The sequence below is a fragment of the Erpetoichthys calabaricus genome, chromosome 4 (genome assembly GCF_900747795.2).
Source record: "Erpetoichthys calabaricus chromosome 4, fErpCal1.3, whole genome shotgun sequence".
Lineage (NCBI taxonomy): Eukaryota > Metazoa > Chordata > Cladistia > Polypteriformes > Polypteridae > Erpetoichthys > Erpetoichthys calabaricus.
Window position 1 is genome coordinate 4,163,408 of NC_041397.2, and position 26,723 is coordinate 4,190,130.

The following is a 26,723-nucleotide window of genomic DNA, read 5'->3' on the forward strand; positions in this document are numbered from 1 at the left end:
AATTTGCTTGAACATTCTGGTTGATTTTGTGACTTCTCTCATAGTTCGCTTGCAGGAGCGATATTTTCGCACTAATCCGAGGCAGAGGGAAGAGTGATGTCAGGAGTGGGGAGACAAGCAGGGCCCATCTCACTGTCCTGTTTCACTAATACGCGGGTATTATAATATAAATGGAATATAAATATTACACAACATATCTACATATTGTACAGGTCAGGTTGGGGAGTATGAATTGGTACAGCACGTTGCCGCACCACATGACGAAACAGCTTGGGACCCTGGTTGGTAATCCCCCCCCCGTAGACACACGGTCCAGTCCCACCCTGTATCTGCCGCAGCCAGGTGTTACGTGGGCGTCTCCTTGGCCTGGTCCAGCCACTCGGGTCCTCAACAATGAGGGTCTTGTGAGCTGGGTCACCCTCTGGGAAACGCACCACATGGCCGTAGTGCCGTAACTGACACTCCCTCACAATGCAGGTCATGTGCCTCATTCGGGATCTGTGAGCAACAGGACTCTGTTTTCTTTGGATGGCCTTTTGTGTTACAGGTAACTCCTTTTTTGCTTTGTTCTTGTGGAAGAGTATTTTTTTTATTTTAAGAAGAATACATCTTTAATTTATAAAGACTCCATGTTTGCTATTATTTCCAGCTGGGGTGTGACAGTGATGTCCCCCTGTTGTGGGCATTTTTAGATGTTTGTTTTGAGACAACTCACTTTGGGATTCCCAGCTGATAACAATAAGCTGGTTTTGAACAAACCATGGGACACAAGGAATGGGTGCACACAGAGATGTGTTAAGTGGTGACACGTCAGACTGAAATGCTGCATAGTAGCAGCAAATGGACATATAATGGCATAGCATCTCAGTTAACTCCAAATTTAACCCCGGACACACTGGAAGCTGTTTTTGAAAAGAGGATGATGGGGGGAAAGTAGGATGCCATCATGAAAAATCCCCTCCAGGAGGTGATCTCTTGGATCACTTTTACTCAGGGGCTTGTCCCATCATTGTGTATGTGGACGCTAGAGGTGCTGTTGCCCCATTGAACCCACCAGACAGACGTCCAGGACACACGTTAAAAGCACCAAGAATATTCTTTAATAATAATTCTTCAATAAAGTGCACAAAGCACCGCACACTCCACAATTCTTCCAATAATTAATCAATAATACAATCCTCCACTCCCAGCAGCTCCGTTCCTCTACCACCCAACTCCGGCTCCCTCTGCTTGGTTTCCCACAGTCCTTTTATAGTCCATGACCTGGAAGTATTTCTTCTCCGGGTCAAACGCCACATCATCCTTCCTCAAGAGTCCCGGAAGTACTGCAGGCTTCCATCCTCATGACTCTGAAGTACTTCCGGGTTAGTGTAACAAGAATAATCTCCAGGTTCTTGATGAGCTCCCCGTGGCAGCATCCACGGCATCCAACAGGGCTGAAGAAACTGACTCCATGTCCCATGTTGCCCTGAGGGAATCCGGGGAACCATTTCCGTCCAGGGGAGCTGCCATCTAGTGTCCCGGGGGGATGTAGTGCCCTGAAAAGGCTGCTTTTCTTCCCTTTCTCTGTTGAGGGACATCCCAGCCTGCCATCCATCACAGTACTAAGAAGCGCCTCTGGGGGTCTTTTCTGCCGACTGCTATCAGGCAATTCAGTGATTCTACCCTATGTACTTGTTATCATCCATCCATCCATCCATTATCCAACCCGCTATATCCTAACTACAGGGTCACGGGGATCTGCTGGAGCCAATCCCAGCCAACACAGGGTGCAAGGCAGGAAACAAACCCCGGGCAGGGTGCCAGCCCACCGCAGGGCACACACACACACACACACACACACCAAGCACACAATAGGGACAATTTAGAATCGCCAATGTACCTAACCTGCATGTCTTTGGACTGTAGGAGGAAACCGGAGTACCCGGAGGAAACCCACGCAGACACGGGGAGATTTATTTATTTATTTATTTATTATTACCATGCTTATTATTCTTATTACCACACTTATTTTAACTTCACCTATTTGTTGTCTGGTACAAATCTTTTAATCAATATTTAACCCACTTCCTATTGTCCAAATGACTTGAAATTTTGCACACTTACTCACTTCCAATGGCAATACGTGAATCAATAATCAGTTTCACTAAAAATATAAATCCTTTTCAAAAACCACTTTTATATATACAGTATTAAGTTTATATACAGTGCATCCGGAAAGTATTCACAGCGCATCATCACTTTTTCCACATTTTGTTATGTTACAGCCTTATTCCAAAGTGGATTAAATTCATTTTTTTCCTCAGAATTCTACACACAACACCCCATAATGACAACGTGAAAAAAGTTTACTTGAGATTTTTGCAAATTTATTAAAAATACAAAAACTGAGAAATCCCATGTCCATAAGTATTCCACAGCCTTTGCTCAATACTTTGTCGATGCCCCTTTGGCAGCAATTCCAGCCTCAGTCTTGTTGAATATGATGCCACAAGCTTGGCACACCCTATCCTTGGCCAGTTTGGCCCATTCCTCTTTGCAGCACCTCTCAAGCTCCATCAGGTTGGATGGGAAGCGTCGGTGCACAGCCATTTTAAGATCTCTCCCAGAGATGTTCAATCGGATTCAAGTCTGGGCTCTGGCTGGGCCACTCAAGGACATTCACAGAGTTGTCCTGAAGCCACTCCTTTGATATCTTGGCTGTGTGCTTAGGGTCGTTGTCCTGCTGAAAGATGAACCGTCGCCCCAGTCTGAGGTCAAGAGCGCTCTGGAGCAGGTTTTCATCCAGGATGTCTCTGTACATTGCTGCAGTCATCTTTCCCTTTATCCTGACTAGTCTCCTAGTCCCTGCCACTGACAAACATTCCCACAGCATGATGCTGCCACCACCATGCTTCACTGTAGGGATGGTATTGGCCTGGTGATGAGCGGTGCCTTGTTTCGTCCAAACGTGACGCCTGGCATTCACACCAAAGAGTTCAATCTTTGTCTCATCACACCAGAGAATTTTCTTTCTCATGGTCTGAGAGTCCTTCAGGTGCCTTTTGGCAAACTCCAGGCAGGCTGCCATGTGCCTTTTACTAAGGAGTGGCTTCCGTCTGGCCACTCTACCATACAGGCCTGATTGGTGGATTTCTGCAGAGATGGTTGTCCTTTTGGAAGGTTCTCCTCTCTCCACAGAAGACCTCTGGAGCTCTGACAGAGTGACCATCGGGTTCTTGGTCACCTCCCTGACTAAGGCCCTTCTCCCCAGATCGCTCAGTTTAGATGGCCGGCCAGCTCTAGGAAGAGACCTGGTGGTTTCGAACTTCTTCCACTTACGGATGATGGAGGCCACTGTGCTCATTGGGACATTCAAAGCAGGAGAAGTTTTTCATTTTTCACGTTGTCAATATGGGGTGTTGTGTGTAGAATTCTGAGGGGAAAAAAATGAATTTAATCCATTTTGGAATAAGGCTGTAACATAACAAAATGTGGAAAAAGTGATGCGCTGTGAATACTTTCCGGATGCACTGTATTAAGTTAAAAAGTGTAGTAAAAGTAAAAAATCAGTCTCTCATACATTACTCGTGAAATAAAAGCATGGGCGCTCTTCATCAATCAACATTCAAAAAAGCCCCCATGCTTTTATTTTACGAGTGATGTATGAGAGACTTTTTACTACACTTTTTAACTTAATATAAGCGTGGTTTTTAAAAAGGATTTTTTATATACTGTATATATTCATCTATCAGTTGACTGATTGATTGGCTGTATTGTCTGTCCTGTGAGTCTGTATTCTATTTTTTTTATGTCTCTGCTGTTGTATGCATTTGAATTTCTACATGGGATTAAGAAAGTTTTATCTAATCTAATCTCTATAGACTGTTCAAAATGGCGACCATATTTTCAATTTCAGCAACCAAAATTCGACGCCTGGTTGCCAACCCCGACAACCACTTTTACAAGTTAGTGTTGAGCCCCGCACTTATAACCCCCTGACTGTGTTTTCTCTTCTTTCCTCTCTCACACAGCTTTACCTCCTCACCCGGCGAGAATGTCTTCCAAGTCAAGATTTTTGCTCCTGGAGAGCAGCATTCAAGAATTTGGGTGCAAGTGTTGGACAGAAAAGACGGCTCTTTCATTGTCCGTTATCGGATGTATGCAAGTTACCAGAAGCTCCAGATTGAGGTAAAGGTGAAGGATGTGCACGTTGCAAAGTCACCTTACGTTCTGGAAGGTACTGGACTTTTTTTTTTTTTTTTTTAAACATTCTTATTATAAAACTGTCAATTTTCTGATATTTTATATTGCAGATGTACAATAATTCAGCTGACATGATTTCTAAACAGAAGGGTCTTGTTAGTCCATCAGTGCTGACTGACCACTGAAACTGTACTCTGGTACTATGGAATATACAATAAATTAACTATGGAGAATGCTGTCATTACATAGGATATCTTCTTCTTTCGGCTGCTCCTGTTAGAGGTTGCCACAGCGGATCATCTTCTTCCATATCTTCCTGTCCTTGTCTTCTTTTCTGTTACGCCCATCACCTGCATGTCCTTTCTCACCACATCCATAAACCTTCTCTTAGGCCTTCCTCTTCTCCTTTTCCCTGGCAGCTCTATCCTTAGCATTCTTCTGCCAATATACCCCTCATCTCTCCTCTGCACATGTCCAAACCAACGCAGTCTCGCCTCTCTGACTTTGTCTCCCAACTGTCCCACCTGAACTGACCCTGTAATGTCCTCATTTCTAATCCTGTCCATTCTCGTCACACCCAATGCAAATCTTAGCATCTTTAACTCTGCCACCTCCAGCTGTGTCTCCTGTGCCACCGTCTCCAACCCATATAACATAGCTGGTCTCACTACCGTCCTATAGACCTTCCCTTTCACTCTTGCTGATCCCTGTCTGTCACAAATCACTCCTGACACTCTTCTCCACCCACTCCACCCTGCCTGCACTCTCACTTCTTCACTTCTCTTCCACAATCCCCATTACTCTGTACTGTTGATCCCAAGTATTTAAACTCATCCACCTTCGCCAACTCTACTCCCTGCATCCTCACCATTCCACTGACCTCCCCCTCATTCACACACATGTATTCTGTATTGGTGGTCCTACTGACCTTCACTCCTCTCCTCTCATATCTCCACCTCTCCAGGGTCTCCCCAACCTGCTCCCTACTATCGCTACAGATCACAATGTCATCAGCAAACATCACAGTCCACGGAAACTCCTGTCTAATCTCATCTGTCAACCTGTCCATCACCACTGCAAATAAGAAAGGGCTCAGAGCCGATCCCTGATGTAATCCCACCTCCGTCTCTCCTACCGCAGACCTCACCACGGTCACACTTCCCTCGTACATATCCTGTGCAACTCTTACGTACTTCTCTGCCACTCCTGACTTCCTCATACAATACCACAGCTCCTCTCGAGACCCCCAGCATATTCTTTCTCCAGGTCCACAAAGACTCAATCCAACTCCTTCTGGCCTCCTCTAAACTTCTCCATCAACATCTTCAGAGCAAACATCACATCTGTGGTGCTCTTTCTTGGCATGAAACCATCCTGCTGCTCACTAATCATCACCACTTCTTAACTGAGCTTCCACTACTCTTTCCCATAACTTCATGCTGTGGCTCATCAATTTTATCCCCCTGTAGTTACTGCAGTCCTGCACATCCCCCCTTATTCTTAAATATCGGACCACCAGCACACTTCTTCTCCACTCCCTCAGGCATCCTCTCACTTTCCAAGATTCCATTAAACAATCTGGTTAAAAACTCCACTGCCATCTCTCCTAAACACCTCCATGCCTCCACACGTATGTCATCTGGACCAACGGCCTTTCCATTCTTCATACTCTTCATCACTGTCCTTACTTCCTCCTTGCTAATCCGTTGCACTTCCTGATTCACTATCTCCACATCATCCAACCTCTTCTCTCTCTCATTCTCTTCATTCATCAGCCTCTCAAAGTAATTTTTCCATCTGCTCAACACACTCTCCTCATTTGTGAGTACGTTTCCATCTTTATCCTTTATCACCCTAACCCTGCTGCACATCTTTCCCAGCTCGGCCCCCTCTCTCTGTAGCCCCCACTGGTCCTTTTCTCCCTTCTTAGTGTCCAACCTCTCATACAACTCCTCATACGCCTTTTCTTTAGCCTTCGCCACCTCTCTCTTCACCTTGTGCCTTATCTCCTTGTACTCTTGTCTAATTTCTCCATCTCTCTGACTATCCCACTTCTTCTTTGCCATCCTCTTCCTCTGTATACTCTCTTGTACTTCCTCATTCCACCACCAGGTTTCCTTTTCCTCCTTCCTCTGTCCAGATGTCATGCCATGCACCCTTCTTGCTGTCCCCCCTTACTACATCTGCTGTAGTTGTAGCCCAGCTGTCTGGTGACTCTTCACTACCACCCAGTGCCCGTCTCACCTCCTCCCTAAACTCAACCTTGAAGTCTTCCTTTTTCAAATTCCACCATTTGATCCTTGACTCTGCCCTCACTCTCTTCCTCTTCTTGATCTCCAACATCATCCTACAGACCACCATCCTATGCTGCTTAACTACACTTTACCCTGCCACCACTTTGTAGTCTTCAATGTCCTTCAGATTGACTCTTCTGCATAGGATGTAATCTACCTGTGTGCATCTTCCTCCACTCTTGTATGTAACCCTATGTTCCTCCCTCTTCTTAAAATACGTATTCACCACAGCCATGTCCATCCTTTTGGCAAAATCCCCTATTCTCTGACCTTCTTCATTCCTCTCCTTGACACCATACCTACTCATCACCTCCTCGTCTCCACTGTTCCCTTCACCAATATGCCCGTTGAAATTCGCTCCAATCACCACTTTCTGTCCCTAGGATACACTGTTCATCACTTCATCCAACTCGCTCCAAAAATCTTCTTTCTCATCCATCGCACACCCAACTTGTGGGGCATATACACTAACAACATTCATCATCACACCTCCAATTTCCAGCTTCATAATCATCACTCTGCCTGGCACTTTTTTCACCTCCAGAACACTCTTGACATGCTGTTCCTTCAGAATAACTCCTACTTCATTTCTCCTCCCATCCACACCATGACAGAACAATTTGAATCCACCTCTGATCCCCCTGGCTTTACTCCCCTTCCATTTAGTCTCTTCACGCACAATATATCAACCTTCCTTCTCTCCATCATATCTGCTAACTCTCTCCCCTTACCAGTCATACTGCCAACATTCCAAAGTTCATACCCTCAGTTCCACTCTCCTTTACTTTCCTCCTCTCCTTCTGCCTATGGACACGTCTCCACCCAACCCACCTTCTTCAAGTTCATCTTCTTCTTCGGCTGTTGGCTAACAGTACTGGTGGTAGTCATTGTTAACACCGGATGCCCTTCCTGACGTAACTCTCCCTATTTATCCGGACTTGGGACCGGCACAAAGAAACACACTGGTTTGTGCATCCCCTGTTGCTGGGTTGTTATCACATAGGATATGCTTGTCTTAATTAGATAACCACTCAAACTTAAAGCTGAGCCGAACCACCGTGTACTTCTGACCAGCATCATGCAGAGTGGCCAGTTTTTGTGACACATAGATGTGAAAGGCACTATATGATAGACAGATAAAACTTATTTTGTCCCCAAGGATAAAATTTGGCTTTTTACAGAAGCTCCTTAAATCTCTCTATTATAACAAAAAATCTTGCGACGATACGAGACTTTTTTACTGCGACGAGACATGATCTTTTGAAGAGAGACAGATAAACACTTTCACTTCCCGCAAGATGGTCAAGTCACGTCATACTTATAACCTTCAGAAGCAAGTCCCATGATACATATGTAGAGCAGGTTAGCGATAATGGAAGTAGGAAAATTCGAAAGTCTCAAAAAAAATGAGAGTAAAGATCACATTAGCGCAAACAAACTGAAAATATTACTCAGTGATATAACGAAACAGTGAAAAGAGACTGAATATTCAGGTGCTGTACAGGCTCTTAAACATTTGAAACAAGTACATGAAATGCAGTTCATGCGGCACGGCAGCAACAGCAAGCCAACAGCTGATCGAGCAAAGAGGAGGTAAAAAATACAACTGTTACTTGTTTCCCGATGTATCACCATTTAAGAGGGGTTTCGGAGGAGAGACAACATCTCCTTGGGGTGCATTCAGCCCTCCTCTTTACTACGACGGGGGGTATTCTAGTGAAGTTCAGATCACACGGCATGGCTGCAGCAACAAGTCAATTAAAACTAAGGCAAAAGTTAAGTTAATCAGCAGAAAAAATGTCTCACTAATTAAGAAGATGGTTAGAATGAAAACTTGCAGCCACTGCGGCCCTCCTGGACCAGAGTTGGAGACCCTTGAAATAGAATAAAAGTAAGGTCCGATGGCCATGGAGGACAGAAAAAAAAACAAAAAAAAAACTCTGGATGGCTGGAGAAAAAAAAACAAAATCTGCAGGGGTTCCAAGGCCACAAGACCACCTGACCTGCCCCCTCTAGGTATTCTACCTAACATAAAAGATCTCAATCAGTCCTCATGGTTTTCAGGCTTCACATGGAAGAATTAGATCCTGAATTATAGATAGATAGAAAGATACGAAAGGCACTATATAATAGATATGAAAGGCAGTACATGATAGATATACTACATAATAGATAGATAGATAGATAGATATGAAAGGCACTATAGAATATATAGATAGATGATAGATGTGAAAGGTACAATATAATAGATAGATAGACTGATCGATCAATGGATCCCAGGCATGTTGTCCAAGGAAGTAAAGATGCTGGGAGATGGTGAGTCCAGGATAAGCCCTCCACAAATACAGCACATCTCTGCTGAGGGATCAATTGTCAGTTAGCGGTTTCATTTCAGGGCGGCACGGTGGCGCAGTGGGTAGCGCTGCTGCCTCGCAGTTAGAAGACCCGGGTTCGCTTTCCAGGTCCTGCCTGTGTGGAGTTTGCATGTTCTCCCCGTGTCTGCGTGGGTTTCCTCCCACGGTCCAAAGACATGCAGGTTAGGTGCATTGGCGATTCTAAATTGTCCCTAGTGTGTTCTTGGTGTGTGTGTGCCTTGCGTTGGCTGGTGCCCTGCCCGGGGTTTGTTTCCTGCCTTGCACCCTGTGTTGACTGGGATTGGCTCCAGCAGACCCCCGTGACCCTGTAGTTAGGATATAGCTGGTTGGATAATGGATGGATGGATGGATGGTTTCATTTCACATTGTAATTGTGATTTTTCTAACATTAATGAAGAACCATTATTGAACATTTGTAGTAGATATTTTGACTGACTTACAAAATGGTTAGAATGAAAACTTGCAGCCACTGCGGCCCTCCTGGACCAAAGTTGGACACCCCTGAAATAGAATAAAAGTAAGGTCCGATGGCCATGGAGGACAGAAAAAACAAACAAAAAAAACTCCAGACGGCTGGAGAAATAAAAACAAAAATCAAAATCTGCAGAGGTTCCAAGGCCACGAGACCACCTGACCAGCTCCCTCTAGGCATTCTACCTAACATAAAAGATTTCAATCAGTCCTCATGGTTTTCAGGCTTCACATGGAAGAATTTGATCCTGGATTATAGATAGATAGATAGAAAGATATGAAAGGCACTATATAATAGATAGATAGATACTTTATTCATCACAGCGGCAGAAGTGGGATTCTCTTGTAGCGTGTCTTGGCTCAGGTTTAGTAACTGGAATGAGGAGCACAGACGTTCCATAGGAGCTCAAAGTAAAGCCACCGCTTCCTCCTCTTCATGGAAAGGAGCCGTTTTTAGGTGGTTTTAACTGGGATGCCTCCTGGATGCCCCTCTGCAGAGGTGTTTCCAACCAGGAGGGGAGCTCTGGACATACCCAGGACATGCTGAATAAGACATAGTTATATAACCCTGGGAATGCCTCGGTATCCTCGCAGAGGAGCTGGAGTAGGTGCCGGGAAAAAGGGACGTCTGGGCGTCTTTGCTTAGATGGCTGCCCAGCAAACCTGATAAGTGGCACAAAAATGGATGGATGGATAAGCAAGACGCCGTAAAGACACAGCAGTGCACCCATCTTCATTCTGCTCTTCTAAAGTCTTTTGTTTTATCACAATGTCTCCCTCTTCTGCTTGAATGTACTCCTACACAGGTATACAAAGAAGTAAGTACTTGGTCATACTTATACCATCTATACTGTACAATTTTTCAACATTTCAATTTTTTGCGTATTTTCTTTGTTCTCCAGTTTCAATGTATCATTTCTTTGAGAACCAAATATAAAAATACCTCTCATGTACTCTTTATATGTAGCAATAAAACATGGAGCTTGGTCAATTTGAGGCTAGCGATCTACACTGGCAATCGGAAGGTTGCCGGTTCGAATCCTGTAAACGCCAAAAGTGACTCCACTCTATTGGGCCCTTGAGCAAGGCCCTTAACCTGAAATTATTCCGTCCTGGGTATGACGTTAATCTGCATCCAGTTCTGCATGTAGACCCTCCAACCTGCAGGGAAAAACCAGTGGGTTGGTGGAAGAATTGGCACTCCAGCCACCATAAAACACCTCCCACTGTTCCATTCCATCTGAACTCGTGTGGTGCTGAGGTGTCACCCATTGCTCGGCTGCCCTTGGGTCCTAATCTTGGATCCTTAGTTGGTTTGTCATGTGGTAGGTACGGCAATGCACTGTATAAATCAGTGTGTGCTCCTAACACCTCTCTTTCTCTCCTCTCTTGGTCAATTTATTACCCTAGGTGAACCTGAACAAGAGATGTAGACCTTCATAATTTAATAATCTCTGTGTTTTGTTTTTTATAGGGCCTGTTTATCACGAAAGCTGTGAGTGCCCTGAAAGCCGCCCTTCAGAATGGCTGAGACACATGAAGTGCCCCAAGAGCATACCTCAAATCCAGCACGATTTACAGCTTTTCCAAACAGTCGATCTGGACAGAATTGCCAAGGAAATACCCAGCAGGTTCGGGCAGAGGCAGAGCTTATGTCACTACGTCATCAAACATAATAAGGTATTGGATTGCACAGGTGTTGTCCTCTTGTAAAACATGACCATGGTTCATTACTTTCTTTATTTAACTGCAGGCCTACAGAATGGTCTCAGTCCATCCATCCATCCATCCATTATCCACTGTTTATCCGAGGTCGGGTTGCGGGGGCAGCAGCCTAAGCAGGGAAGCCCAGACCTCCCTTTCCCCGGCCATCTCCTCCAGCTCCTCTGGGAGGACCCCGAGGCGTTCCAGGGCCAGCCGGGAGATATAATCCCTCCAGCGTGTCTTGGGTCTGCCCCGTGGCCTTCTCCCAGTATGGCATGCCTGGAACACCCCCCAAGGGAGGCATCCTAATCAGATGCCCGAACCACCTCAACTGACTCCTCTCAATGCGGAGGAGCAGCGACTCTACTCCGAGTCTCTCCTGGATAACTGAACTGTTCACCCTATCTCTAAGGGAAAGTCCAGCCACCCTGCGGAGAAAACTCATTTCGGCCGCTTGTATCCGCTATCTTGCTCTTTCGGTCACTATCCAAAGTTCGTGGCCATAGGTGAGGGTAGGAACGTAGATCGACTGGTAAATCGACAGCCTCGCCTTTTGGCTCAGCTCTCTCTTCACCACGACGGACCGTTGCAGAGCCCGTCTGTCAACCTCCCGCTCCATTCTTCCCTCACTCGTGAACAAGACCCCGAGATACTTGAACTCCTCCACTTGAAGCAGCACTGTGCTCCCAACCCGGAGAGAACATTCCACCCTTTTCCGGCTGAGAACCATGGCCTCGGATTTAGAGGTGCTGACTCTCATCCCCGCCGCTTCGCACTCGGCTGCGAACCGCTCTAGTGAGAGCTGGAGGTCACTGTCCGATGAAGCCAACAGAACCATGTCATCCGCAAATAGCAGAGACGAGGTTCTGAGGTCACCGAACAAGACCCCCTCCGCTCCTTGGCTGCGCCTAGAAATTCTGTCCATATAACTTATGAACAGAATCGGTAACAAAGGGCAGCCCTGGCGGAGTCCGATTATATTGGTTTCAGTCTGTTTTCAAAATAAAGTAATGTGAGAAACACTTACTGTAATAGTCATGTCTGTCTGTCTGTCTGTCTGTCCTCATGAAACATAAATTAATGTAAGCATGTCAGACTAAAGCTGATGTCATATTGCACAGCTTTTTGTTGTAGGTTATGTCAGATGTGCTGACTTCATTCGCTGATCTCGTCACTGCACCACATCAAATTACCTGACTCAGAATCGCAGCCCACCGACTGATCACCAATCATCTAGCACAGTTGTGCTCGCCCCTTTTTACTGACATCCAATAGCATGCTGCCTGATGGAGCCGGCGCTGTACAAAGGTTAACACTGCAGTGTCTGCCCTTTATTAATTTTTTCATTTTGTTATAATATGTACAATACAAAACCTCAGACAGACAATCTTTTCTTCCGATTGTTAGGTCCACAGCCCCTGTGCTGCTGCCTGATGGAGCTGGCACTGTACCAAGGGTAATAGTTTTTGCCCGTTAAGTTGCAGGCTAAGCCCTTTTTTCATTTTATTCTCAGTTCTATTTTAGCACATAAAAACACAAGACATCAAACGGACGAGCTTCTCCTCTATTTATGAGGTTCAAAACAGGCTTGTACCTTATTCCTTATCACTACAGTCTTGTACTTTCTTCTGAATGCTCATTGGTTCTTAACTCTCGCTCACAAAGAGCCCACTCCTCCAACCAACACAAAAATCAAACCAGTTTGATTTTATCCTAGCCAGTCCCAGACTAGTTGGTCTCCATCATTGGGTATTTCACATTAGTGCCAGGATATACTTGATGCTAGGTAATGTGTACGTTTGCAGACGCTGCTGCTACACAAGCAGCATACCGACTATATTTGCGTGTGTCCTTTATGTAAATCTGGAGGATTTCACCAGGTGGCAGTGTGAGATGTTGTTGTGAATGTGCAAAATAAAAAAGAACAAAAGATGATATGTGAGACCTTTAAATATATTGTGTCCTTACAATGGGGAATATGCGATGCTTGTATTGCTTATCTGACAAATGGATGAAGAACAGCACCATGAATACTTTAGTATGTCAGTATTTAAGTTCTGTGATTTGCTTCACTGCATCAAACACTGAAGCATGCACATTAATCTTATTGGAGCTTCATTGCGGCTTACTATCACACTGAATTATCTTGCAACATCCGAATCCTCACTTCTTTAATAATTTTCTGATCGTATTGATCATTTTGTATCCATTGTTTTGGTAATCTTGTTTATAAACATCTATGCATGGAAGAGTGTGTGTGTCTGTCCGTCCAGCCCAGAAGTGAGAGGTTACAGTGTGAAGCTCAAAGAAATTGACTTTGTCACCAAAGTGAAACCACAGAGAAAAGAGAAACTCGCTTAGCCGCTGATACACAAGCGAGGCGAACACATCAGCAAAACAAAACCTCCGAGGGGAGAGAAACTCACTTAGCCGCTGATAGACAATGGAGGCGAGCACGTCGGCAAAACGAAACCAACAAGAAAAGAGAAACTCACTTAGCCGCTAATACACAAGCGAGCCGAGCACGTCGGCAAAATGAAACCAACAAGAAAAGAGAAACTCGCTTAGCTGCTAATACACAAGCGAGGCGAACACATCAGCAAAACGAAACCTCTGAGGAGAGAGCAACTCGCTTGGCTGCTAATACACAAGAGAGGCAAACACATCGGGAAAACGAAACCTCCAAGAGGAGAGAAACTCGCTTAGTCGCTAATACATAAGTGAGGTGAGCACATCGGCAAAACGAAACCCTCAAGAAAAGAGAAACTCGCTTAGCCACTAATACACAAGTGAGGCGAGCACGTCAGCAAAATGAAACCAACAAGAAAAGAGAAACTCGCTTAGCTGCTAATGCACAAGCGAGGTGAACACATCGGCAAAACGAAACCAACGAGAAAAGAGAAACTCGCTTAGTCGCTAATACATAAGTGAGGTGAGCACATCGGCAAAAACGAAACCAACGAGAAAAGAGAAACTCGCTTAGTCGCTAATACATAAGTGAGGTGAGCACATCGGCAAAACGAAACTAACAAGTAAAGAGAAACTAACTTAGCTGCTAATACACAAGCGAGCCGAGCACGTTTGCAAAACGAAACCAACAAGAAAAGAGAAACTCGCTTAGCCACTAATACACAACCGAGGTGAGCACGTCGGCAAAATGAAACCAACAAGAAAAGAGAAACTCGCTTAGCTGCTAATACACAAGCGAGGCGAACACATCGGCAAATTGAAACCAACAAGAAAAGAGAAACTCGCTTAGTCACTAATACACAAGCAAGCCAAGCACGTTGGCAAAACGAAACCAACGAGAAAAGAGAAACTCACTTTGTTGCTAATACACAAGCGAGGTGAACACATCGGCAAAACGAAACTAACAAGTAAAGAGAAACTCACTTAGCTGCTAATACACAAGCGAGCTGAGCTCGTCGGTAAAATGAAACCAACAAGAAAAGAGAAACTCGCTTAGCCACTAATACACAAGCGAGCCAAGCATGTTGGCAAAATGAAACCAACAAGAAAAGAGAAACTTGCTTAGCTGCTAATGCACAAGCGAGGCGAACACATCAGCAAAACAAAACCCCCAAGGAGAGAGAAACACGCTTAGCTGCTAATACACAAGCGAGGCGAACACATCAGCAAAACAAAACCCCCAAGGAGAGAGAAACTGACTTAGCTGCTAATACACAAGCGAGGCAAACACATTGGCAAAACGAAACCTCCAAGAGGAGAGAAACTCGCTTAGTCGCTAATACATAAGTGAGGTGAGCACATCTGCAAAACAAAACCAACAAGAAAAGAGAAACTTGCTTAGCCGCTAATACACAAGCGAGGTGAGCACGTCGGCAAAATGAAACCAACAAGAAATGTGAAACTCGCTTAGCTGCTAATGCACAAGCGAGGCGAACACATTGGCAAAACGAAACCAACGAGAAAAGAGAAACTCGCTTAGTCGCTAATACATAAGTGAGGTGAGCACATCGGCAAAACAAAACTAACAAGTAAAGAGAAACTCACTTAGCTGCTAATACACAAGCGAGCTGAGCACATCGGCAAAACGAAACCAACAAGAAAAGCAAAACTCGCTTAGCCACTAATACACAAGCGAGGTGAGCACGTTGGCAAAATGAAACCAACAAGAAAAGAGAAACTTGCTTAGCTGCTAATACACAAGCGAGTCAAGCACTTTGGCAAAATGAAACCAACAAGAAAAGAGAAACTCGCTTAGCCACTAATACACAAGCGAGCCAAGCACGTTGGCAAAATGAAACCAACAAGAAAAGAAACTCGCTTAGCTGCTAATGCACAAGCGAGGTGAACACATCGGCAAAACAAAACCTCCGAGGAGAGAGAAACTCGCTTAGCCGCTAATACACAAACGAGGTGAGCATGTCGGCAAAACGAAACCAACAAGAAAAGAGAAACTCGCTTAGATGCTAATGCACAAGCGAGGCGAACACATCGGCAAAACAAAACCTCCAAGGAGAGAGAAACTCGCTTAACTGCTAATGCACAAGCGAGGCGAACACATCGGCAAAACGAAACCTCTGAGGAGAGAGAAACTCGCTTAGCCGCTAATACACAAGCGAGGCTAGCACGTTGGAAAAATGAAACAAACAAGAAAAGAGAAACTCGCTTAGCTGCTAATGCACAAGCGAGGCGAACACATCGGCAAAACGGAACCTCCGAGGAGAGAGAAACTCGCTTAACTGCTAATGCACAAGCGAGGCGAACACATCGGCAAAACGAAACCTCTGAGGAGAGAGAAACTCGCTTAGCCGCTAATACACAAGCGAGACTAGCACGTTGGAAAAATGAAACCAACAAGAAAAGAGAAACTCGCTTAGCTGCTAATGCACAAGCGAGGCGAACACATCGGCAAAACGGAACCTCCGAGGAGAGAGAAACTCGCTTAGCCGCTAATACATAAGCGAGATGAACACATCGGCAAAACGAAACCTCCGAAGAGAGAGAAACTCACGTAGCCACTAATGCACAACCGATGCGTGGTTTCTAGGAGCCCGGGCTTTTTATAGCACGGGCTTACACAGCTAGTCATCCTACAATACCATATTGGGTAAACATTTAAAAATGTTACGTTTAAGAAAATTAAACAACCATTGGTAACGGCTAACACCCCACTACTAACACACATCAATTGTTGCTGTTTTCACAACTTTTGAATTGCAGTCTGCTGTCTATGAAAGGTATTGGGCAACCACAAATCTATTTAGGCTACTAATTACATTGACATTGTAAAGTGCTGTTAAAAAAGCACAAATTTAATGAAGTTAACTAACACAGGGAATTGCATTTTATTAATCCTATTGCTTTAGAAGATGACTCATTAAAATGTAATGAACAAAACTGCAATAACTAAAAATACTCCATCTTTCGTATCGGTTAACTTAGTAGCCAAACACCTAAATGTCACGCCATGTGTAGATAGTCTAACTTGTTCATTTTTCTTTTAATTCCACTTTGTTTAATAGACAAAATCTTGGTAGCTTTGTTGGTATTCAGGTTTAGGGAAAAAATCTGGAAGACATACCTGTGCTGACTTTTAAAGTAAGGATGATCATTGACGGTGGTCCTGGAAACCTGCAGTGGCAGCAGGTTTTTGTTCCATCCCAGCTGCTTTAATTAGAAGCAACTATCATTATTTGATATCATCCAAATAAGTCCAAATCCAAATCCAAAGGAGTCATTTTCAGTTTTTCGCTTTCTCATTAGTTTCCTTTCTGAGTATTTTATTAAACCAACTAAAGCCTGATGAATCTACACAGGTGTAAACAGAAACAAGCTACATTTAGAACTGCTGGCTCCTTTGTCATTTTCATCTTCTTGCTAACTAGCGGTCCCCCGTGACTCCACCCACGTAATAGTGACACAGGAGAAACTTTAAAAATCAATAAACAAAAAGGTATCGGTAGCTAAGCAGAGGCAAGTTACACGCCGAAACACAGAGGTAGACCAAATCCCCATTTCTGATGTCGCGCTTCCCCCTCCCCTCGGCCTGCAGCCTCTGTCTCAGATTACCGTGAATATGTCGCTCGTGCAAGCAAACTGTGATTCCTGGCGAGATGAGAGAAGTCACAAAATCAACCGGAATGTTCAAGCAAATTATAGAAAAAAACGCAATCTAAATCCGTTAAGTAGTTCTCTCGTGAAAAGTGGACAGACACACAGACAGATGTTGGATTTTATATATACAGAGATAAGGATCCATTAAAATAGTGAATGCAGAAGTTTAAGAGGAGACCTGACTGAAGTGTTTCATATTATAAAGGGCATTAGTCCAGTGGATCGAGACGGTGACTTTAAAATGAGTTCATCAAGAACACGAGGACACAGTTGGAAACTTTTTGAGGGGAAATTTCACAAAAACATTAGGATGTTTTTCTACACACAGAAAACCACAGACACATGGAATAGGTTGCCACGTAACGTTATAGAACGATTATATGTTGTATTCTCGTGAAGGCAAGCAGAAGGACAATTCACCTGTGCGGTGTCACAGACTGCCGCTAAATCATCCCCCAGTACTCCAGTTGTAGCTCACAGCTGTGGATACAAATGTAATGCTGACAGGAGGGTCTTCAATTCAAATACCCGTTCACATATTCACGTATTCCTTTTTCATTCACAAGAGCGTTTTCCAGAGATGGTTTATTGTGTTCTTCAGAATGACTTCTGAACGCTTTGAAAGCATTTTGTTTCATCATCTTGACTGGCACCTTATGAGAAACCCCCCTCATGTGATATACCGTTTGACTCGTCTTGATGTTTCGTTATGTAAGTGGGTGAGTTTTTTCGGGTTCCCTCCAAGTTTAAGTTCTCTAGACCCGAAAAACTGTCATTTTTTTGGCTATTTTGCTTTGCGTCCTCCTCCACCATAACCTATCGTCTGTGGGAGAGGAGGGAAAAGCTTTAGATTCATCAAAAATTTCGATCTCCAATTTTTTGACAGATCTTGACATTTTAGGGTCACCTGATAAAGAAAATGTTGATATCTCAATGATGGGTGTCTGTCTGTCTGTGTGCGTGTCTATGTGTCACATTTTCTTGATGTTGGTCTAAAGCTAAAATGGCCGGGATGAAACTTAAGCCTGTTATGAGATGACGATGTGCTGATTAGTTTTTGAGCCAAATCATGCCATTTTGTTAAATGGTGTGACTCAAACCACCTACTCCTGAACGCCAGCAAAACCAAACAGCTGGTGGTGGATTTTAGGAGGACCAGGCCCCTACTGGACCCCGTGATCATCAGAGGTGACTGTGTGCAGAGGGTGCAGACCTATAAATACCTGGGAGTGCAGCTGGATGATAAATTAGACTGGACTGCCAATACTGATGATCTGTGTAAGAGGACAGAGCCGACTATACTTCCTTAGAAGGCTGGTGTACTTCAACATCTGCAAAAAGATGCTGCAGATGTTCTATCAGACGGTTGTGGCGAGCGCCCTCTTCTACGCAGTGGTGTGCTGGGGAGGCAGCATAAAGAAGGACGCCTCACGCCTGGACAAACTGGTGAGGAAGGCAGGCTCTATTGTAGATAGATAGATAGATAGATAGATAGATAGATAGATAGATAGATAGATAGATAGATAGATAGATAGATAGATAGATAGATACTTTATTAATCCCGATGGGAAATTCACAATTGTAGGCACGGAGCTGGACAGTTTGACATCTGTGGCAGAGCGAAGGGCGCTGAGCAGACTCCTGTCATTCATGGAGAATCCACTGCATCCACTGAACAGGATCATCTCCAGACAGAGGAGCAGCTTCAGCGACAGACTGCTGTCACCGTCCTGCTCCACTGACAGACTGAGGAGATCGTTCCTCCAGCACACTATGCGACTCTTTAATTCCATATGGGGGGTGGGGGTTTAAACGTTAACATTATACAAAGTTATTGTCTGTTATACCTGCATTGTTATCACTCTTTAATTTAATATTGTTTTTGTATCAGTATGGACACTTTTTACTACTTGGACATGGATTGTGAATTTCCCCTTGGGATTAATAAAGTATCTATCTATCTATCTATCTATCTAAGAGAAAGAGGCACTCAAGAGGAACCCTCAAGTATCGTAATTTTACAGTTCATTCTGAATTCTTCTCGTCATTTGCTATTGTAATGACCTATTTTATAATCAGAAAGATCAGCATCAGGGAGGTAAATAATTACTGAAATGTTATTGAATAGTTTGGAGAAACTTGGTTCATAGGGTGCAAAGCCTATTGACGCTCACGTCCGAATCTTTGGAATATACAGTATTTTGTGCAGGAAGTTACGCCGTTATGATAATGAGTAAAGTAACAGTTGTCTCCAGTAAAAATGATCAGAAGGACTTAAAGATGTGCAGGCCACATAAGTCAACCCCAGGGGTTCGCCCCCTAATGGGACACAAGGGGTCAAAGTAAAACTTCAAGAAAATGGGGATTGGTACCGTACAGACGTGGAGTGTTGTTTTATGCTGTTTCGGGGTTGCTGATCATGAATATAACATTTTTGATATTGGATTCATTAGTGAGCACGACAGCGCAGTGGTAGTGCTTCTGCCTTGCAGTTAGGAGACCTGGGTTCGCTTCCCGGGCCCTCCCTGCGTGGAGTTTGCATGTTCTCCCCGTGTCTGTGTGGGTTTCCTCCGGGTGCTCCGGTTTCCTCCCACAGTCCAAACACATGCAGGTTAGGTGCTTTGGCAATCCTAAATTGTCTACTTTGTTCTTGGTGTGTGCCCTGCGGTGGGCTGGCACCCTGCCCAGGGTTTGTTTCCTGCCTTGCACCCTGTGTTGGCTGGGATTGGCTCCAGCAGACCCCTGTGACCCTGTAGTTAGGATATAGCGGGTTGGATAATGGATGGATGGATTCTTGAGTGGTGGTCCTAGCCCACCAAGTGCCACTCACAAAGGGTCAAAAGTGACAAATTTCAAACAGAAGTATGTGTGTGTGTTATCATTTTAACCCTTAAACCGCCACATACTTGGGGGGTTAATGCACCCCTGGATGCCAAATACTTTTTTGCTGCACTTTTTAAGTAAATGTTACAATTCACAAAGAAAATGTGAAATTTTAAATGAACACGTATTTTTTTTCATGCAAAGAGCATCACCATTACTGCAACACTGATCATTTTACACACTGCCAATGAACCTGTAAAAACTACTGCAACAATCAATTATTATATGTAGAAGGTGCAACTGACGCCATTGATCAAATTCAATAAATCACAGAGCCAACTGCGCTTCAACTGGCTGCACGCAAGCACACACAGAGGCCAATGCTGACGCTGTCAGGCTCGTCTAGTGTAGCGGCTGAATCCCAGAGACACTGAGGCTGCAGTGCTGCCGGGGCTGGCAGTGGTCATGAGTTGACTGCTCAACGAATATACGGCACAGACTGATCAGCTATGGGGTGCTGGCAAATTGCTTTGTGAAGCGACTATAGCCGGTTGCAGCGTCAATGAATGTACGTCACCAAATGTACGTCACCGCATATACTCGGTTTCAGCGTGCTTCCAAATTGCACTGGAAACTTACTTTAGCGGGTTGCGACGTTCAATGAATGTACTTTGCCGAATATACTTGGCTTCAGCGTGCTGGCAAATTGCATTGGGAACCGACTATAGCCGGTTCCGACGGTTTAAGGGTTAAAATATTTCAAGGTCAGGTCAAAGTTACGAAAAAGATCCTGTTATTAGGGGTCTAGCCCTCTATGGACCTCCATGAGACGGTGAAAAATGACACATTCCTATTACAATTGAGAATTTTTAGACTTTTAACTTTTATTTTGAAGCACATAGCTCTATATAGCAGGGGTAGGCAACGTCGGTCCTGGAGTGCCACAGTATGTGCAGGTTTTTGTTCCAACCCAGTTCCTTAACGAGAACTCAATTATTGCTGATGAAGCACATATTGCTTAAGTGACATTTTAATGCTTCATTTTAGTGGTCTCGCTTGTTAAGGTTCTCCAACCTTAATTGCTTATTTCAATCTTAAACTGCTGCATTCAGTGTTTTAATTGCTCCTTATTAGCAATAAGATGTAAAAGACAAAGCAGCCAGCAGTTCTCCAGCTAGCTTTTTTCCAATTACATCTGTGTGTGTTCATCATGCACGGTTTGATTTAATAAAACACTTAATAGAAAAATGTGACAGATCTGTTTTAGGCTTCAAATCATTTGTATGATATCCTTGGAAAGGAAAAAAATCTACGATATAAAAGCCTTACATTGCACAGACTAACAAGCCATAAAATTAAATAAGGTCTGAGATTGGCAATGATTGGTTTCTAATTAAGCAATTGGGTTGAATGAAAACCTGTAGCCACTGCGGCTCACCAGGACCGACATTGCCTACCCCTGTTTTACATCTTATTGCTAATAAGGAGCAATTAAAACACTGAATGCAGCAGTTTAAGATTGAAATAAGCAATTAAGGTTGGAGAACCTTAACAAGCGAGACCACTAAAATGAAGCATTAAAATGTCACTTAAGCAATATGTGCTTCATCAGCAATAATTGAGTTCTCGTTAAGGAACTGGGTTGGAACAAAAACCTGCACATACTGTGGCACTCCAGGACCGACGTTGCCTACCCCTGCTATATATAATCTTCATTTGGATCTTGATCTTTGTTTGTCCGCGAATGAATTAGAAGAAGAAGCACTAGATGGCAGTAGAGAGACAGCTAAAACATAGGCATTGCATTAAGAATCTCCTCCAGGCTTATACTACTGAAGACTGTAGTACTCCAGTCACACCTCAAAACACAGACATTCAAACTGAACAAATTGTTGTGCTTTAAATTAACTAATCTTTATATATAATCTTCATTTGGATCTTGATCTTTGTTTGTCTGTGAATTCATGTTCCCCTGACACTGCCTTGGTTGTTACTTTTGTTTATAAACACTGTCGATAGCACTCTTTGTGTTCAGATCTGGCGTCGACACCTGCTTCGTTGTCGAGACTGTGGTGTTTTCTTTTTGTTTCTATCGACCGTCGTTGGCAGCACTTCGTCCAAATCGAATGTTCACCCACTTCTTAGAGTCGGCAGTCAGAGTATATAAGTCGGACACACTTCTGTGATCTTCCATTAAGTTGGCGTTTGGAGTTCAAGAAAGAAGCATTGGTTCTTCCTTACTCTTTGGATTGCCACAAAGCAACCTGCGAGATTGGAGAAAGGTTGAGAAGAGATCGTGAGAGGAAACGACAGCATCGTGAAAATAAGATGGACTGTGAACGGAGAGAAGCAGAAATGCTCCTCCACCACCACATAATTACTATTCGGACAGTGATTCCGAGTAGGCCGTTCCTATTGAATCAATGTCCAAGGGTTTTCTTTTGTAATTTTGTTTCCCTTTGTAACGGCCGACCCCTTACCCAGCCGGCAGCTACACCTCCAAGACCTGTGACCTGGATAATTGACTGAGATTAAATCTAACTATCAAGCCGTACCTCTAACAAATGAAACTTTTCCCCCACAATCGACGGTGTAAATATAAGCACACAAAAGCAGATATGTAAAATTAAACTGATTAAATGTATTAAATGAAACAACACGACAAATGCAAAAATAGAAAGATAAACATATATAAATATAAATATCCCTCCACCACATCAACAACGAGACACCACCATAGATAAATACAACAAAACCCTCCCTTGCCCCTGTAACATATAACAAACAACACGAATAAAAAAAAATGAATGATATACGGAATGATCGTGAACTTGAGTCCAGTTATAAAAACTGTCCTGAATACGGATGACTGGACTAGAGAAAAATGCGTTGTTTGATTTTCCCGGCAAATGGAGCAACCTCACCGTGATTCCTCGGCGTATGGTGGATCGACAAATCGACCCCGGGATCTCAGCAGATGAAGGATGAAAGACAGTCCTGCAAAATGAAAAACAAACTGGTGCAAAGGCGCAATGTGAAAAAACAGCAAGTAAGTTGATACGTGGTTGAAAACGAATGGTCTCCTTTTTCCTCTCCTCTCTCTTCCTCTCTCCTCTCTGATTACTTAAATAGTCCTGTGACGGCTGTAATTGATTAATAATGAACAGGTGTTTTCCAGGTTAGAGGCTGTGGTCTTCTTCCATCATCGCACTTACTGATAGACACACATAAACAGCAAACGGGACAATGGAAACGAGACGCACTCAGTACTGACATTTGACAACACTAACTATGTAGCTACACCTTATAAAAAATCATAATGCTGTGCACCGAAGGGCCCAGTTCACGACTGGCAGCCGCATTTAAACAGGGAGCTCTTCACAGACAACTTTAACACGCACAACGTAGTTGGGAGCACATGGCCTCATTTCAAATATTTGACACAAATTCTCTTGGCTATTTATGTGCTTCTACCTCTTGAAGTAAATTGTTCTATGTCTTATGAGCACCCCAAATTAGGACGGCTTACGTTAAAATAAATTACGTAAAAATACACGCATTTGGGACGTTGTGAGCGCACAACTGGATAACTTGACAGTTGGGTTATGCAATTCGAGTAGCATGAGTTTTTTCTTTTTGTGGACATTTTTGATAATTTTTGCTACTCTCCAGCGTTGGTCACCATAGATGCTTGTTATATCAGAAACTTTGCGATCTCCATTCTGCATGTTGTGAAAACATCATTAAAAATTTGTCTCTGCCATCATTACAAATTAATGGAGTAAGTAACATAAAAAAAATCATATTCCTTTAAATTGGTCAAATGAGAAAAAGTGTGTGTGTGTGTGTGTGGCACTCCCTACAAGTTGGTTTCTGCCTTGTTACTGATTCAGCCAGCCAGTGCCGCTCAAAGCCCATTTTTAACTGTACCCGAGTTGGTTGGGGTATGTGGTGCCAGTTGGGTTCCATAGCGGGGTGGTCAGCAATTTTAGACTTTGATGCCCATGGTCCCCTACATTTACATAAATGGAGCCTCTCTGTGTACATACCAGAGAATTTACAAAGCGTGCCACCCCTTCGCTTTCAAAAATGGTGCCCCTCAGGTGTAAGCGCACAAATAGTATCTCTAGACTTCAACGACCCTTGGTGTCCAGAACCAATGCCACTTAGCTTTCATAATGGATTGACCGGCTCAGGCTGTAATCACCATTCTAAATTTTTGGCGCCCGTGTCGCCCATACCTAAATCTGCCATTGCAGCCACTTCAGGCTCCTGTTGCCATGACTGTTTACTGGATTAAGTGGGTTTGGATGGATATAAAATTGAATGTTTCGGATCTTAGACAGATCTTTTTCTCTTTTCCTTAAACTAAGTTGTTTTTTCTTTCTGAATTTGCAGGTCTACCTTAAAACCTATGGAGAGCACGTTGGCTTTCATATATTCATGGATGCCATCCTATTGTCTCTCATTCGCAAAGTAAGTATGTCCCGGGCTCAAGCCAGCACATTTTAGGATACAGAAATATAAATGTCAAAGCCAAGCTGGAATTGCTTTCTCTGCTTTCTGTGATTTGTGTCCATGGCTGGCAGGTCAGGAGAGATGAGTTTACTGAAGTTGTTTCTCTGCATCTCTCTTGCTATTCCAGCAATGGATTTCTCTACAGAACTTAATATGACGTATATCACGCAATATACAGTCATATGAAAAAGTTTGGGAACCCCTCTCAGCCCGCATAATAATTGACTCTCCTTTCAACAATAAAGATAACAGTGGTCTGTCTTTCATTTCCTAGGAGTACTGCGGTGTTTTCCGAACAAAGATTTTTAGTGACGCAGTATTTAGTTGTATGAAATTAAATCAAATGTGAAAAACTGGCTGTGCACAAATGTGGGTCCCCTTGTCATTGTGCTGATTTGAATGTCTGTCACTGCTCAATGCTGATTACTTGGTTGATGAGCTCATTAAGGCTTGAACTTCATAGACAGATGTGTCCATCATGAGATATAAAGGTATTTAAGGTGGTCAATTACAAGTTGTGCTTCCTTCCCTTTGACTCTCCGCTGAAGAGTGACAGCATGGGATCCTCAAAGCAACTCTCCAAAGATCTGAAAACAAAGATTGTTGAGTCTCCTGGTTTAGGGGAAGGCTACAAAAAGCCATCTCAGAGATTTAAACTGTCAGTTTCTGTAACTGTAAGGAATGGAATCAGGAAATGGAAGGCCACAGGCACAGTTGCAGTTAAACCCAGCAGGTCTGGCAGGCCAAGACAAATACAGGAGCGGCATATGAGCAGGATTGTGAGAATGGTGACAGACAACCACAGATCACCTCCAAAGACCTGCGAGAACATCTTGCTGCAGATGGTGTATCTGGACATCGTTCTACAATTCAGCACAATTTGCACAAAGAACATCTGTATGGCAGGGTGCTGAGAAAGAAGCCCTTTCTGCACTCACGCCACAAACAGAGTCGCTTGTTGTATGCCAATGCTCATTTAGACAAGCCAGATTCATTTTGGAACAAAGTGCTTTGGACTGATGAGACAAAAATGGAGTTATCTGGTCAGAACAAAAAGCGCTTTGCATGGTGGAAGAAGAACACCACATTCCAAGACAAACACCTGCTACCTACTGTCAAATTTGGTGGAGGTTCCATCATGCTGTGGGTCTGTGTGGCTAGTTCACGGACTGGGGCCCCTGTTGAAGTCGAGGGTCGGATTATTCAACCCAATATCAACAAATTCTTCAGGATAATGTTCAAGCATCAGTCACAAAGTTAAAGTTACTTACACAGGGGTTGGATATTCCAACAAGACAATGACCCAAAACACAGTTGGAAATCTACAAAGGCATTCATGCAGAGGGAGAAGTACAATGTTCTGGAATGGCCGTCACAGTCCCCTGACTTGAATATCATCGAAAATCTGTGGGATGATTTGAAGCAGGCTGTCCATCAAATTGAACTGAACTGGAGAGATTGTGTATGAAGAATGGCCAACAATACCTCCATCCAGAATCAGACACTCATCAGAGGCTATAGGAGGACAGCGTCTAGAGGACAAAAGGAGGCTCAACTAAGTATTGATGTCATATTTCTGTTGGGGGGCCCACATTTATGCACCTGTCTAATTTTGCTATCGTGCATATTGCATATTTTCTGTTAATCCAATAAACTTAATGTCACTGCTGAAATACTACTGTGTCCATAAGGCATGTCAGATATTAAAAGGAAGTTGCTACTTTGAAAGCTCAGCCAATGAGAAACAAAAATCCAAAGAATTAAGAGGGGTTCCCAAACTTTCCCTATACTACATATATGACTGTATGTAGTATTAAGGTGTTGTACCGTGTTAGTTATTATGAATGTAGTGAGAAGTCAAGCAAAATGACCCCTTTTATTGGCTAACTAAAAAGATTACAATATGTGAGCTTTCGAGGCAACTCAGGCCCCTTCTTCAGGCAAGATGTGATACGGAGACTGGAGTTCCCTCTGTTTATATACACACTAGGACAAGTAACAACATTGGTAAATCTTTAAGTGAGACATCTTAAATATATAAAATTAATAGACCTGTTCAGGCTAAGATTCATTTAACAAGAGGGAAGAACAATGTATGGTCAAGATCGTTTGATAAGATGACTGTCCAACAAAGTCTTTTGAAGTTTCAGATCTGTTTTTCCATTCAATGTGAATCTGTAGTCAGGTTGTCTGTCAGTCTGAGAGATGCAAACAATCCTCCTACCTGGCCATAAAGCTCTTGTGTCTATTCAGACCATCTTGTAATGTGTTC

General features: G+C 43.6%; 1 protein-coding gene across 1 annotated transcript in view; it reads left to right on the forward strand.

Annotated features, from left to right (window-relative positions):
• Positions 1-26,723, forward strand: part of poglut2 (protein O-glucosyltransferase 2) — an 85,069-nt gene that overhangs the window by 6,594 nt on the left and 51,752 nt on the right. The window contains exons 2-4 of the mRNA XM_051926350.1: positions 4,014-4,219; positions 10,800-11,005; positions 24,332-24,409. Of these exons, the coding sequence (XP_051782310.1) occupies positions 4,014-4,219; positions 10,800-11,005; positions 24,332-24,409 (490 nt within the window). The remainder of the gene's footprint in view (positions 1-4,013; positions 4,220-10,799; positions 11,006-24,331; positions 24,410-26,723) is intronic.